Here is a 13,239-nt window from a genome sequence, read left to right as displayed (position 1 = left end):
TTCAGGGCTGGTCTGGGGCAGCGGGTGCTGTTGGGTGCCAGGGCTGACCCCCTCCCCCCCGAACGGGCGCCGGAGGAGCGTGCGCTGCCGCACGAAGCTGCCCTTCGTCTGCCAGTGCTGAGGGGCTCGGCCCCTGCAGGGCCCTGCGCCTCGGCACCCCCGCGCCCCGGCACCCCCGCGCCCCCGGATCTCAGTAAAGTCTCAGCTGTCAGCGCCCATCTCTGTGCTCAGGCGCTGGGCAGGTGGGGGATCCTGGGGCTGTAACAGGGGTGCTGGGACACCCTGGGGTGCACAGGGGGGAGGTTTGGGGACAGGGGTGTCCCTTATGTCCTGCACGGACCCTGCATGGGCAATGGGGGGGCATAGGGTCCCCTCCCCAGGGTCTGTGGTGACACCTTGACACTGGAGCCCGTTGAACCCCAAATCGGTGGCACCGCCATGACCTCCCCTGCCCCTGCACCCAGCCCTTCCGTTAGACCCCCCATAACCAGCCCTCACCCCCCGCACAGGCTGGGACGGGTGGGTGCTGTGAGCCCGAAGTTTATTGGGGTGGGGGTGCTGGGAGCAGGGAGGTGCTGGGGGCCGCATAGGTGGGGGGCACTGGGGAGGCGTCACCCCCACTGCCCAGTATGTTCCCCGTGCCCTGTCCCACTGACAGCAAGGGGGTGGCAGCCATGCGGGGGGCTGGGCGCAGGGTGTGGGGTGAACACGGGGCTGCCCCACGGCGCCCAGGGCTAGAGGCCGAGGGAGAAGGTGCCCGAGTCAGTGGACTGCTTGTCCCGGCCGCAGTCCCCCAGCGCGCTGGGGGGACACACCATGGGGCTGGCGGGGGGCGCGGGCACGCTGGCCTCCGGCACCTGTGGGGCAGGGACAGGATGGGCGCTAGGTTAGTCCCTGCCCCAAGGCCAGGGCCCCCGGTGGGGCTCAGGGGTGCTGCCTGCACGTCCCCGCACCGGCCAGCCCCACAGAACCTCAGAGGGGCCCGGTCCAGGCCCCCCAGAGGTGACCCTGGCATGGCCCCAGCCCCACAGCGGCCCCAGCCCTGTGGCAGCCCCAGCCCCATAGCTGACCTCCTCGAACTTGCGGGCCTTGTAGTGCTCAGCTCCCTTCAGGAAGTTGAGCAGGATGATGTCGCACAGCACCGTGCCCTGTGGGGGGCAGCGTTGGGGTGGGGGGCACAGAGCCCCTCTGGGAGATGCCACCCCTCAGGGGCTGAGAACGGCCACAACTCACCACGCCGATGGAGGTGAAAGCTGCCACCGTGTTGATGAGGGTGGGGACGATCCCGAACTTCCCAGCCTGGGGGTGCAGAGACCCCCGTTGGTGGGGGGTTCCCCCTGCCATGGCCCCACAGGGCGCCCCGAGCCCCCCACGTACGTTGCCGTACACCAGGACGTCAAAGCGGATGCCGAAGGCCTTGGTGAGGGTGCGGCGCTCGGTGCCGTCCTGCCAGCGGTAGTACCGGGCGTGCCTGCGTGGGGACATGGGGCAGCGGGACCGTGCTGCGCTGCGCCCACGCGAGCGACACGCGTGTCCCGCTCGGCCGTGGCCGTGCCGTACCTGAAGTTGTATCCCGCGGCGGGCGCGCGGCCGTCCAGGCGGGTGAAGGAGTAGCGGGGCAGGCAGCGCTCCCAGGCACGGTCCAGGTCACACACCCACCCGATCTTGATGCCCAGCACCCCCCCCTGCCCCAGCCATCAGGGGGGACACGGCCCATGTCCCCACGGCCCCGTGTCCCCACACCCCATGTCCCACGTCCCCCTGCCTGTACATCCCAGCCCCCTGCCCTCACATCCACCCTCCTGTGTTCTCTCATCCATGTCCCCATCTCCTGCATCCTCGTGTCCCCGTGTCACCACATCCCACATTCCTAAGTCCTCACATCCCATGTCTCATGCCCCCACGTTCCCATATCCCACATCCCTGTCCCCAAGCTCCATGCCTCTGTGCACCCACAGCCTTATGTCCCCTGTACCATGTCTCCGTGTCCCTGTGTCCTCATGTCCCCATCTCCCACATCCCTGTGTCCCCACGTCCCACATCCCCATTCCCCACGTCCCTGCCTCCCCACGTTCCATCCCACGTCCCGTGTCCCCCCGCCCCCGCCGTGTCCCCGTCCCCGCTCACGGTGGCGGCCAGCGCGGGGAAGTCCTGCCCGGCCAGGCGCACCACGTCCCCCAGGCGCAGGATGGGGCAGAGCGGCTGCAGCTCGGGGTGGAACCGGCACCGGCCCAGCTCCGCCCCGCTGCCGGGGGGCGGCAGGTTGGCCCTGGGGACACGGGGGACACGGGGCACACGGCCATCAGCCAGCCGGGCTAGGGGGACCCGGAGCCCCCATCCCCGTGTCCCCCTGTCCCGGTGCCGCTCACTTCTCGAAGCCGAAGAGCGGGAAGCGGATGCTGTTCTTGATGAAGAGGGTGAAGTTTTCCGCCTCCAGCATGACGGGGCTGCGGGGACAGGGGTGTCCCTGGGGACACGGCGGACACGGACCCGCCGCCCCGGCCCCCGTGTCCCCCCGGCCGCACTCACACGTCCACCGTGTCCACCTCGGGGGGGCACCAGCCGCGGATCTCGCAGGTGCGCAGGGTCCGGTTGTAGGGAACGCAGCGCCCGGTCAGCAGCCCTGCGAGCCCACCGGTGCGCTGAGCCGGCCGGACCCAGCCCGGCCCGGGGCTCCCTCAGCCCTCCCGGGGGTCCCTCAGCCCTCCCGGGGGTCCCTCAGCCCCCGCACCGCCCCGAGGGTCCCGCAGCCCACCCAGGGGTCCCTCAGCCCCCGCACCGCCCCGAGGGTCCCTCAGCCGCGCACCGCCCCGAGGGTCCCTCAGCCGCGCACCGCCCCGAGGGTCCCGCAGCCCACCCAGGGGTCCCTCAGCCCCCGCACCGCCCCGAGGGTCCCGCAGCCCACCCAGGGGTCCCTCAGCCCCCGCACCGCCCCGAGGGTCCCGCAGCCCACCCAGGGGTCCCTCAGCCCCCGCACCGCTCCGAGGGTCCCGCAGCCCACCCAGGGGTCCCTCAGCCCCCGCACCGCTCCGAGGGTCCCGCAGCCCACCCAGGGGTCCCTCAGCCCCGCACCGCCCCGAGGGTCCCGCAGCCCGGCGTCCCTCACCGCTGCCGGTGGCGGCGCCCCTCCCGCGGCAGTCCCGGTCGGCCGCGCAGCGGTACTCGGCTTCGCTCTGCGGGGGGCGAGGGGGCGTGAGCCGGGGCGGGGACGCGGGGACACCCCCTGTGCCCCCGCCGTGTCCCCAGCCCGTACCTCGGGGCAGACGCCCTGCGCCTGGTTCTCCGTCAGGATCTGCTTGGTGACCACCACGAACACCGAGGTGCCCTGGGGGGACGTCACCGTCACCCTGACCCCCGCCGAGCGGGGAAACTGAGGCAGGGGCGGGACCCGGCGCCCCCTCACCTGGGGGGGGGTGACGTAGTCGGCCGTGTCCAGCACGCGGCCGGCATAGCGCCCGATGCCCTTGACCTTGGTGACCACCGAGGACTCGATGACCGTGTCCCGCACCTGGTAGGCTTTCTCATGGAGGAACACCCAGCTGGGACAGCACCCGCGGGGTGACAGGGGGGACAGCCGCCCCCGCCACCCGCGGGACCTGCCCGTCCCCGGCACCCCCCGCGCAGAAATGGGGCACCCGAGTGGCTGCTGCACCTGCGACAGGCGCTTGTCACCCGCCCGCGCGCCGCCCGTGGCCGCTGTCACCCCCGGGGAGAAGCCGGGGCCGCACACCCGTCTCTGTCACCCGCTCGGGCCCTGCTGCGGCTCCCGCCCCGCACTGACACTGTCCCCCTACCTGTTCCCCGCACGAGGATGCTCTTCTCGCTGTTCCCTCCTGTCACCCGCACCCTCTCCTGCGTGTCCCCATCGAGTCGCCCGCACACCTGACGTTCCCGGCGCTGACACTCGTGTCCCCCCCGCCTGTCCCTCCTCCGCCCTGTCACCCCGCTGTTACCCGCCGCTCCCGGCTGGGCGACCCCCCTCCCCGCACAGCCGTCCCGCTGTCCCCTCGCTGTCACCCCCGGTGTCGCTCGCAGCAGCCCCGGGAGGAGGGCGGCGGGGGGTCCTGGGGGTCTCACCCGATGAAGTAGGCGAGGATGAGCAGCTGCACGGCGCGGTTCACCGCGCCCACCGCCCAGCTCCGCACCACCACCGCCTTGGCCGTCTCGTACGAGAGGAATCCGGTCACCCAGCGCGAGGGGGACATGGGCGGGCAGGGGCCGGCAGGGACGGGCAGCGCGGGCAGCGCGGGCAGCGCGGCAGGAGCGGCAGGAGCGGCAGGAGCGGCAGGAGCGGCAGGAGCCAGGAGCGGCAGGGGCCGGCAGCGCGAGGCGGGGCGGGGCGGGGCGGGGCGGGGCGGGGCGGGGCGGGGCGGGGCGGGGCGGGGGCGCAGCCCGTTCTGGGGCTGCAGGGGCGGGCGGGGCCGTGGCGGGTCCCGGTTCCGGTGCCCTGCGGGGGTTTCCCCGGGGGTCCCGGACCCCACGCTGTGCGCACAGCGGGGCGGAGGCACGGGCGCAGGGCGCAGGGTCCCGGTTTCGGGGGTGCTCCTGTGGGGGTACCCGTGTGCGCGGCCCCGGTTTGGGGTGCCCCAAGTGCGGGGTCCCCCGTGTTTGGGTGCCCCGTTTTCGGGTGCCGCCTCTTCGGGGCGCCCTCATTTTCGGGGTTTCCCGTTTTTGCGGTGCTCGCACTCTCTGGGTGCTCTGTGTGGGGGTGCCGGGTTTTGGGGTGCCCCCACCCCGGGTCGAGACCCCCGCCGTTGCGGTGACGTCACAGGGATCACCCGCCACTGGCCAGTGGGGTCCGCACCACGGGGCTCCTGGGTCTGGGGGGTCTCCCGCCGCTCTATGGTGCCACGCGAGGCAGCGCGGCCGGTGAGTGGCCGCTCTAGCCCCCACCGCAACTCTATGGCGGGGCGGGTCGCCGCCTCCGCTCTAGCCGTGGTCCTCCGAGCACTCCATGGTCCCTCCTCGTCGCGGCCGTGCGGTCCTCCCAAGGCACCGCCCAGAGCGGCTCGTCTCTATGGCGGAAGTGGGGGCGAGTTCCGGCGGCGGCAGCAGCGGCGCGGAGGAAGCTCCGCGCGAGGTTCGTGTTGCGCAGGCGGGAAAAGTGGCGGCGGTGCGGGGGGGCGGGGGAGCGGGACCGGGGGCTCGGGGCGGGGGCATCGAGGGGGGAGGGGCCGGGCTGGGCTGAGGGACCGGCGGCGGGGGGACCCCGGCGGGGAGGCCCCGGCGGGGAGGCCCCGGCGGGGAGGCCCTGGAGGCCCTGGGGCCGCGGCACGTTTGCGGAGGGAGGAGGGAGGGGCCGGGGTCTGAGTGCCCCCGGCGGGGGGGCAGCGGTTTGGGTGGGGGCATCAGGGGTTTGGGTGGGGGCACAGGGGCTCGGGTGGGGGCACAGGGGCTCGGGGCACAGGGGCTCGGGGCACAGGGGTTCGGGGCACAGGGGCTCGGGGCCGGCCCGGCCGTGCTGACAGCCCCTCCCCGGCGCAGGGCCAGGTGCCACCTTCCCCCGGAGCTGCTCCCCCTGCGCTCCCCCCGCAGCTGCTGTGTTGGGTCCGGGACATGCGGGGCCGGGGGGGGCACTGAACCGCTTGCTGCGCTCGGCCTCCCGCCCCTCCCAAAGCCCCGGTGCCTCCCCGCGCCGCCATGGCCGACACGCTGGAGTTCAACGAGATCTACCAGGAGGTGAAGGGCTCCATGGTGAGTGGGGACGGTCCCCAGAGACACCCAGCAGGTGGCACGTGGCAATGAGTCCCGCTCTGCCAGCCACGACGCTGCAGGACGCTTCCCCCCACAGCCGGCGGCCCTCCTGCCCCCTTGGCTGGGCAGAGGGCGGTCTCGCCGTGGTGCTGAGCATTTCCGGGTCACCTTTTGCCCTCTGGATTTTGGGAGATTGTCCCCAAAGCCACATGGACTCTGCTATCTCAGCCCTCCCGGTTTGGGCGCTGGGAGGTGGTGAGGATGGAGGCTGGCGGGCAGTCGGGGAAGTTGCCCCATTTCTCCTGGGGGTTGTGCAGCCGCCCGTTGCAGCGGCGGTTCCCGTGCCGGGTGTCACTGCGCCGTGTGCCCTCATGCCCCTTCTCCCGCAGAACGACGGGCGGCTGCGGCTGAGCCGCCAGGGCGTCATCTTCAAGAACAGCAAGACGGGGAAGGTGGACAACATCCAGGCCTCAGAGCTGGCCGAGGGCGTGTGGCGGCGCGTGGCGCTGGGCCACGGCCTCAAGCTGCTCACCAAGAACGGCCATGTCTACAAGTACGATGGATTCCGGGAGTCGGTGAGTCCCCCAGCCCGCCTTGTCCCTGCTGGTGACACTGCTGTCACTGCCCCGTGCTTGGACTGTGTCCAGCTGCGCTCAGCGTGACCGTCACAGCTCTGACCCCGGTTTTTCTTGCCGCTTCCTATGTGCCGGGGGCCGTGTCCCAGTTACGGGCTCTGGGCAGTGGTTTCTAAGGGCCGTTCCCTCCTCTCACCCCGCCCAGGAGTTCGATAAGCTCTCGGATTTCTTCAAGGCGCATTATCGCCTGGAGCTGGCGGAGAAGGACCTGTGTGTGAAGGGCTGGAACTGGGGCACGGTGCGGTTTGGCGGTGAGTTGTGGTGACACCGTCACTGGGGACAGGCAATCCCGGTGCTGGGCGCTGCTCTGGCCGCTGGGACAGTTTCCCACCAGCGTGGCTGTTCCACAGCACCAGCCCCATTTCCTGCGGTGTCCTTGGGGACATCGGCCACCCAGGAGAGCAGAATATACCTGTGGGCCCCAGGTCTGGGGAGGGTTTTTTAGACAGGGAATCTCAGCATAAACCAGAGGCTGCTGTGGGAGCCGTGAGCGTCTGGCAGAGCTGGCGGTTCCCGAGGCGCCGGGGAGCGGGTGGGCGCTGCTCCCTGCTCTGAGGCCTGGGGAACAGACGGTTCCCTCCTGCTTGTTTGTGCTCAGAGTTGGTCTCTGGGGCCGTGGCCAGCAGGAGGAATCCCGAAGGTGTGGAGGGGGCTCAGGAGTGCAGAGAGAGCAGAGGTGTTGCTGGGCTCCGGGAGAGCGGTGGGGCTGGGGGGACGCCGTGGCTCTGCACCACAGGGTGGACGTGTCCCCTCCGCGTAGCGCGGTGGCTCCGGTCCTGCTGTGACCCGCCGTGTCCCCTCCTGCAGGGCAGCTCCTCTCCTTTGACATCGGGGAGCAGCCGGTGTTCGAGATCCCCCTCAGCAACGTCTCGCAGTGCACGACGGGCAAGAACGAGGTGACGCTGGAGTTCCACCAGAACGACGACGCTGAGGTCTCGCTCATGGAGGTCCGGTTCTACGTGCCACCCACCCAGGAGGACGGTGTGGACCCTGTGGAGGTGAGCGGGGCCGTGGGAGCGGCGGGTTGGGCAGGGGGCGGCCGGGAGCCCCCGCCCGCCGTGACTGCCTTCCCTTGCAGGCCTTCGCCCAGAATGTCCTCTCCAAGGCAGACGTGATCCAGGCCACCGGAGACGCCATCTGCATCTTCCGGGAGCTGCAGTGTTTGACGCCGCGCGGGCGCTACGACATCCGCATCTACCCCACCTTCCTGCACCTGCACGGCAAGACCTTTGACTACAAGATCCCCTACACCACTGTGCTGCGCCTCTTCCTGCTTCCGCACAAGGACCAGCGGCAGATGTTCTTTGTGGTGAGGGGGGCACGGGGCTGCCTCCCCCAGGGAAGAGTCACACATGGTGGGTTCGGGGTGTCTCAGGTCCTCACGTGCTCTTCTATTTTCAGATTAGCCTGGACCCCCCGATAAAGCAGGGCCAGACCCGCTACCACTTCCTGATCCTGCTCTTCTCCAAGGACGAGGACATCTCGCTGACCCTCAACATGAACGAGTGGGTTCCTCTCCTGCCAGGCTGCTTCCCTGACCTGCTCCCTGCGGGGCTCGGGGGGCTGCGGGAGCCACGCGGGAGGTGACAGCCCCCCGGTTCTTGTTCTCACTGCTGCCCGCTCTCTGGCTGCGCAGGGAGGAGGTGGAGAAGCGCTTCGAGGGGCGGCTCACCAAGAACATGTCGGGCTCCCTCTATGAGATGGTCAGCCGGGTGATGAAGGCTCTGGTGAACCGCAAGATCACGGTGCCTGGCAACTTCCAGGGGTAAGGAGGCTGTGGTGGGCAGCAGAGCGGGGGGTCCCTGCTGCGGGAAGGGATGCGGGGATGGGAGAGGCAAAGTTGGGTCCCCTGGGGCAGGAGGAGCTGCCTGGTTCGGCAGCTGAGGCTGTGGGGCCGGCGTTGGCCCCCGCGGTGTTCGACGCTGCGTGTTCTCGCAGGCACTCGGGAGCCCAGTGCATCACCTGCTCCTACAAGGCCAGCTCGGGGCTGCTGTACCCGCTGGAGCGCGGCTTCATCTACGTGCACAAGCCGCCTGTGCACATCCGCTTCGACGAGATCTCCTTCGTCAACTTTGCCCGTGGCACCACCACCACCCGCTCCTTCGACTTCGAGATCGAGACCAAGCAGGGCACGCAGTACACCTTCAGCAGCATTGAGAGGTGGGCGCGGGGCGCTGCGCTGCGGGGGTGCTGCGCTGCGGGGGCGCTGCGCTGCGGGGGCGCTGCGCTGCGGGGGCGCTCCCCGGTGGCTGCCCGGCCCTGACTGTCCCCCTGTCCCCAGGGAGGAGTACGGGAAGCTCTTTGACTTCGTCAACGCCAAGAAGCTGAACATCAAGAACCGCGGGCTCAAGGAGGTACTTGCTGCGCGGGGGCTTCCCCCTGGGACCGCGGCTCTGCCGGCCGGGGGAGAGGGCTGGGGGCTGGCTGCTCTCCAGAATTTTGCTGCTTTTCCCTTTTTTTTCACCTCTCTTTTCTCTCCTTGCCCTTGTAGAGAAAAAAGGTCCGTGCGATATCCCTTCCTCTTTCTCCTCTTCCTCCTCCTGGTGCAGGTTTCCTCTGCATGGCTGTGGTGGCCCCTGACTAACCCCAGTAACCTCGGCATGGTGTGCGAGAGGGGCCTCCCCTAACTGGGATAACTGCTCTGTCCCGCTCTCTGGAGCCCCGATGGGGACAAGGAGGGGACGTGGTGGCCATGCCGCCTGCACGGGTGTTGTGGCCATGCCCCCAGCAGTGTGCCAGAGTGGCAGAGTCGAGGGGTGCGCAGCCGGGGGCGCAGGAGCGGCTCTCACGCCGGCTCTCCCGCAGGGCATGAAGCAGAGCTACGACGAGTACGCTGACTCGGACGAGGACCAGCACGACGCCTACCTGGAGAGGATGAAGGAGGAGGGCAAGATCCGGGAGGAGAACGCCAACGACAGCAGTGACGGCTCTGGGGAGGAGACGGGTGAGGGCTGCTACCAGGGGGCTGTTTTGGGCTGGTTTTTGGTTTTCCTGTGCCCCCATACCTGGCTGTGAGCTGACCCCACGCTCTCTCCTGCCAGACGAGTCCTTCAACCCCGGAGAAGAGGATGATGACGTGGCTGAAGAGTGAGTGGGGTTGGGCTGGGTCTGTCTGGGGGGCTTTTGGGAGGTGCAGTTAGGGGTGTCACGTGAGGCTGGGTGAGCGCTGGGGTGTCGTGTGGGGCTGGGTGAGCTAGAGAACGCCCCAGGCACAGCCAGGATTGCTTTGTAAGCCCTGGACTCAGGAATCTGGAGAAGCGGGTGCAGTTCTGGGCTGAATCTATCATAATGACATTATGCAGCTCAAGTGCTGAGATGGGCACTTGGGACCAGATGGCTCCGGGATGGGGCCGTGGCTGCGGGGCTGGAGTCGGGAGCAGCTGGAAGGGGGGACAGCTCTGTGAACTCCCTGGCCGGGAGCGGGCTGGGGGAGCCGCGGTGCCCGCGCCAGCCCAAAGGGCCGCGGTCTGTGCTGGTGCAGCCGCGTCGGGCCCGGCAGCGGGAGCTGGGTCTTGGTGCGGCTGAGGCATGTGGTGCTGTGAGCGCCTAAAACTTACAGGAAGTCAGCAAACGATGAGCTGTGTTCGTGGAAGGCAAATCCCCCGAGAGCTGTTAAGCACAAACACACCATCTCCGGCTCAGGAAGTCTCGGGGCTGGGGGCTGGGAGGGTTCGGGGCAGGTCGTGCTGCTGCTCAGCACTGCTGCGTCTCCCCCACCTCCTGCTTTGTTTGGGGTGGGGGTCTTGAGCTGTTGCTGGAGCGCAGTGCCTCTGTGCAGGTTCGACAGCAACGCCTCAGCCAGCTCCTCCAGCGGTGACGGGGACAGCGACCGGGATGAGAAGAAGCCAGCCAAGAAGGCCAAGCTCGTCAAAGACCGCAAGCCCCGCAAGAAGCAGCCGGAGGTGAGAGGCTGCTGGGGCTCCGGTGGCGGTGACACCGGGGAGGTGCAGGTCACAGCCCTGCGCTCCTGCCACGTCCCCTCGGGTGCCACCACCTTGCTGTGCGCTGCCTGACCGGGGCGGGTGTCCTGACCCCGCTGCCCCCCAGGCCGAGTCGCGGTGGGTCTGACCGAAGGGCGCGCTGCCCTGTGCAGAGCCAGCCCCTTTGGGTGCTGGGTCTTGTCCCCAGCAACCGGCCCGTTCAGCTCCCGCTGTGGCTGGAATGGGGGGGACACGCTGAGCCCCAGCTCTGGGGTCTGCAGCCAGCGCTGCCTCTTGGCTCCCGCCCTGTTCTCTCCGCTCCAGAGCAAGAAGGGGAAGGACCCGAACGCGCCCAAGCGGCCCATGTCCGCGTACATGCTGTGGCTCAACGCCAGCCGCGAGAGGATCAAGTCAGACCACCCTGGCATCAGCATCACCGACCTGTCCAAGAAGGCGGGGGAGCTCTGGAAAGCCATGTCCAAGGAGAAGAAGGAGGTGCCGGAGGGGGCGGCGGGGTCCCTGCGCTGCGGGGGCAGCAGAGCCTGGTCTGGGGTGCCGGACGGGGCTGCGGGGTGCGGGGGGAGGCGGGAAGGTCCCGCTCACCCTGCTCTGGCTGCAGGAGTGGGACCGCAAGGCGGAGGACGCCCGGCGGGACTACGAGAAGGCCATGAAGGAGTACAGCGCGGGCAGCAGGGCCGAGAGCTCCCGGTGAGCGCGCTGGGCGGCGGGGCGGGGCTGGCCAAAAATCGGGGGTTCCCCAGCCCTGGCGGTGCCTGGGCCTCTGCAGCACGCGGGTGAAGGGTGTCCTGGCTCTGCGGGGCCAGGGCCCGGGTGACGTGTCTCCTTTCCCTTCCATCCAACACACGCAGGGAGAGGTTGAAAAAGAAGAAGAAGAAGCAGGAGAAGCAGCCGAAGGGGAAGGCGGAGAGGAAAGGGGCCGCCAAGTCCTCGTCCTCCAGCAAGTCGCCCGCCAGGAGCACCAACGAGAGCTTCAAGAGCAAGGAGTTCGTGTCCAGCGACGAGAGCTCCTCCGCAGAGAGCAAGAAGGAGGTGGGGCCTGGCGGGCAGGTGGTCCCGGAACGTCCCGGGGGGCTCTGCCGTGTGCCCTCCCCGTGCTGTCCCTGTGGGACGGTCCGCTGGTACCTCTGGGTGTGGGTGGCTGCTCTGCGTTCTACACGTCACCACTACCCCCGCATGCCTGCTGTGGGGCGTGGGGGCATGGGAGCTGCCCCCCCGACCTTGTCCCCTGCCCCCCCGCCCTTGTCCCCTGCCCCCCCGCCCTTGTCCCCTGCCCCCCCGCCCTCGTCCCTGGCCCCCCTGACCTCGTCCCCTGCCCCCCCGCCCTCGTCCCCTGCCCCCCTGACCTCGTTCCCTCCCGCAGGACTCGGAGGAGGAGGGGGCGGCCAGCGCGCCCCCCAGCTCGGAGGACTCGGCGTCTGGCTCGGATTAGCCTGCCCCCGTCCCAGGCTGGTTCCGGCCGGGGAAGGACCAGATGGTCCCCGCGGGACCCCGGCGAGCGGGGGGTGGGGGCCGCGGTGCCTGTGGGGTGAGGGGCGGGGTCCTCGCTCCCGCCTCACCCTCTTTCGCATCAATTTATTTTTTTTAAATACTCGGGTTTCTTTCCTTTTTTCCTTCCTTGTTTGTTATTTTCTTTATTTTTGTATTTTGCATCCGTTCACGTGGCAACTCGAATTGAATAAAGACTCCCCCGCGAGGGTGTGAGTGGGTGTGGGGCCGGCTCCCCCTCCCCCTCCCTCCCTGCCCCGGCAGCGGCTGCGCCCCCGTCCATTACGGGCCCCAGCTCCCCCGGTCCATTACCGGCTCCCCCTCCCGCCGCGGCGCCGCCGGCTCCTAATGGCGGCCCCGGGTCGATGCTGATGCGATCGGGGTTTTCTCGCGTCCCGGGGGGAGCGGGCGGCGGGGGGGCCGGGGGCGGTCAGCGGCGCTTCCCGGCCGGGCGCGGGACCGGCCCCGCGGGACCGGGCGAGGCCGCGGTGCCGCCCGGTTACCGGCACTGCCGGGGGCTGGCGGGTCCCGGCGGCCGCAGCGGGGGGTGGGGTCCTGGGCTCTGCCGTGGGGCGGGCAGGACCCCGTTGCACCGGCGGGTCCCCCCGTCCTGGCGGCGGTGCACCGCCAGCACCCCAAGACGCGGGCAGTGGTGGGAGCCTCTCTAGCGCCCTCTCATTGGTAAACACAACGGTGGCAGGGGCGGGGCACGGCGCCTCTCTAGCCCCTCCTCTCCGTGGTCCGCTCGGCCACGCGGCGCCGGGACCGCCGCTCTCGCTGGTTGGTGGAGGGTGGGGCAGGGTGGGCGTGGCCAGCGGTGGGGCGGGCGCGCGCTCATGAATATGCAGCAACGGCGGCGGCGGCAGCGGGTGAGCGGGGGTCGCTGCGCCGGGCCGGGCCTGCGGGGAACCGGGATCTCCCCGGGCGCCTTGTGTCCGCCGGGGCCGAGGACGGCGGTCTCGCGGCTCCGGCCCCGGAGGGTACGCTGGGCCCGTACCTCCCTCTTTCCCCAAAAGCGAGTGGGGGGCTCCGTTGCCACGGTGACGGGCCTGGGCCCGCTGGCTGCGGCCTACCCAGCTACTCGAGTGGGGGCTTCGTTGCCGCGGCAACGGGAGTAGGCCCCGCCGGAGGAGGACGTGGGGCGGGGGGGGCCGGGATGGACCCGCGTCCCGGGGCCTCGTCACCGTCCCGGGGCTGCCAAGGGGTTGGGAAACGGGCCCGATGGCTTCCAGATGTGGGCTGGGGCGGCCGTGACGCCGGTTTCCCGTGGGAGGAGGAGGGGGCTCCAGGGGTGGGTGGACCCCGGCGGGGCAGGAGGGAGCGAGGCGGGGAGAGGAGGAGAGGGCAGGGCCGGGAGGAGGCACCGAGCGGGTTTTTCCTGTCCCCGCAGCCCCGGTGAGTCACGGGAGCGGCGGCAGCGTGAGACCTGCGGGAACGGAATCCCCTCCCCGCCCGCCCTGCGCCCCCACCCGTGTCCCCGGCGC

The 13,239-nt window shown here is 70.2% G+C and overlaps 2 protein-coding genes across 3 annotated transcripts; one reads left to right on the top strand and one right to left on the bottom strand.

Moving 5' to 3' along the window:
- Nucleotides 1-531: 531 nt before the first annotated feature.
- Nucleotides 532-4,320, bottom strand: P2RX3 (purinergic receptor P2X 3). Of its 2 annotated transcripts, XM_080346013.1 has the most exons (12): nucleotides 4,078-4,320; nucleotides 3,404-3,539; nucleotides 3,254-3,325; nucleotides 3,107-3,173; nucleotides 2,530-2,623; nucleotides 2,370-2,447; nucleotides 2,128-2,269; nucleotides 1,561-1,685; nucleotides 1,378-1,471; nucleotides 1,234-1,299; nucleotides 1,071-1,148; nucleotides 532-857 (listed from the first exon to the last, which is right to left on the bottom strand). In XM_080346013.1, the coding sequence occupies exons 1-12, from the start codon at nucleotides 4,203-4,205 to the stop codon at nucleotides 735-737; spliced, it is 1,203 nt and encodes a 400-aa protein (XP_080202139.1). In that variant the 5' UTR covers nucleotides 4,206-4,320; the 3' UTR covers nucleotides 532-734. The 2 variants fall into 2 exon arrangements, with proteins under 2 accessions (XP_080202139.1, XP_080202140.1); XM_080346014.1 differs by lacking the exon at nucleotides 1,561-1,685 and having other exon boundaries at nucleotides 1,378-1,446.
- Nucleotides 4,321-4,625: 305 nt separating this feature from the next.
- Nucleotides 4,626-11,880, top strand: SSRP1 (structure specific recognition protein 1). The gene is made up of 17 exons (XM_080345874.1): nucleotides 4,626-5,080; nucleotides 5,485-5,694; nucleotides 6,084-6,269; nucleotides 6,475-6,580; nucleotides 7,137-7,327; nucleotides 7,408-7,638; nucleotides 7,731-7,834; nucleotides 7,966-8,094; nucleotides 8,268-8,489; nucleotides 8,611-8,683; nucleotides 9,135-9,273; nucleotides 9,371-9,416; nucleotides 10,108-10,231; nucleotides 10,574-10,744; nucleotides 10,869-10,957; nucleotides 11,119-11,299; nucleotides 11,631-11,880. Exons 2-17 carry the CDS (start codon nucleotides 5,641-5,643, stop codon nucleotides 11,697-11,699), a joined length of 2,115 nt encoding a protein of 704 aa, XP_080202000.1. The 5' UTR covers nucleotides 4,626-5,080; nucleotides 5,485-5,640; the 3' UTR covers nucleotides 11,700-11,880.
- The last annotated feature ends 1,359 nt before the right edge of the window (nucleotides 11,881-13,239 follow it).

This window comes from Nesoenas mayeri (genome assembly GCF_963082525.1).
Source record: "Nesoenas mayeri genome assembly, chromosome: 5".
NCBI lineage: Eukaryota > Metazoa > Chordata > Aves > Columbiformes > Columbidae > Nesoenas > Nesoenas mayeri.
This window is presented reverse-complemented; position numbering and strand designations above follow the sequence as displayed.

What these genes read in the sequence shown, in the direction of transcription:
- P2RX3 (XM_080346013.1), bottom strand. Translation starts at nt 4,205, where the DNA reads ATGTCCCCCTCGCGCTGGGTGACCGGATTCCTCTCGTACGAGACGGCC. An exon ending in ACTACGTCACCCCCCCCCAG is followed by an intron (nt 3,326 to 3,403) that starts GTGAGGGGGCGC and finishes ACGTCCCCCCAG; the next exon opens with GGCACCTCGGTGTTCGTGGT. An exon ending in CCGCTCTTCGGCTTCGAGAA is followed by an intron (nt 2,270 to 2,369) that starts GTGAGCGGCACC and finishes CCGTGTCCCCAG; the next exon opens with GGCCAACCTGCCGCCCCCCG.
- SSRP1 (XM_080345874.1), top strand. Translation starts at nt 5,641, where the DNA reads ATGGCCGACACGCTGGAGTTCAACGAGATCTACCAGGAGGTGAAGGGC. An exon ending in GGGCACGGTGCGGTTTGGCG is followed by an intron (nt 6,581 to 7,136) that starts GTGAGTTGTGGT and finishes CCCCTCCTGCAG; the next exon opens with GGCAGCTCCTCTCCTTTGAC. An exon ending in ACCTTCAGCAGCATTGAGAG is followed by an intron (nt 8,490 to 8,610) that starts GTGGGCGCGGGG and finishes CCCTGTCCCCAG; the next exon opens with GGAGGAGTACGGGAAGCTCT.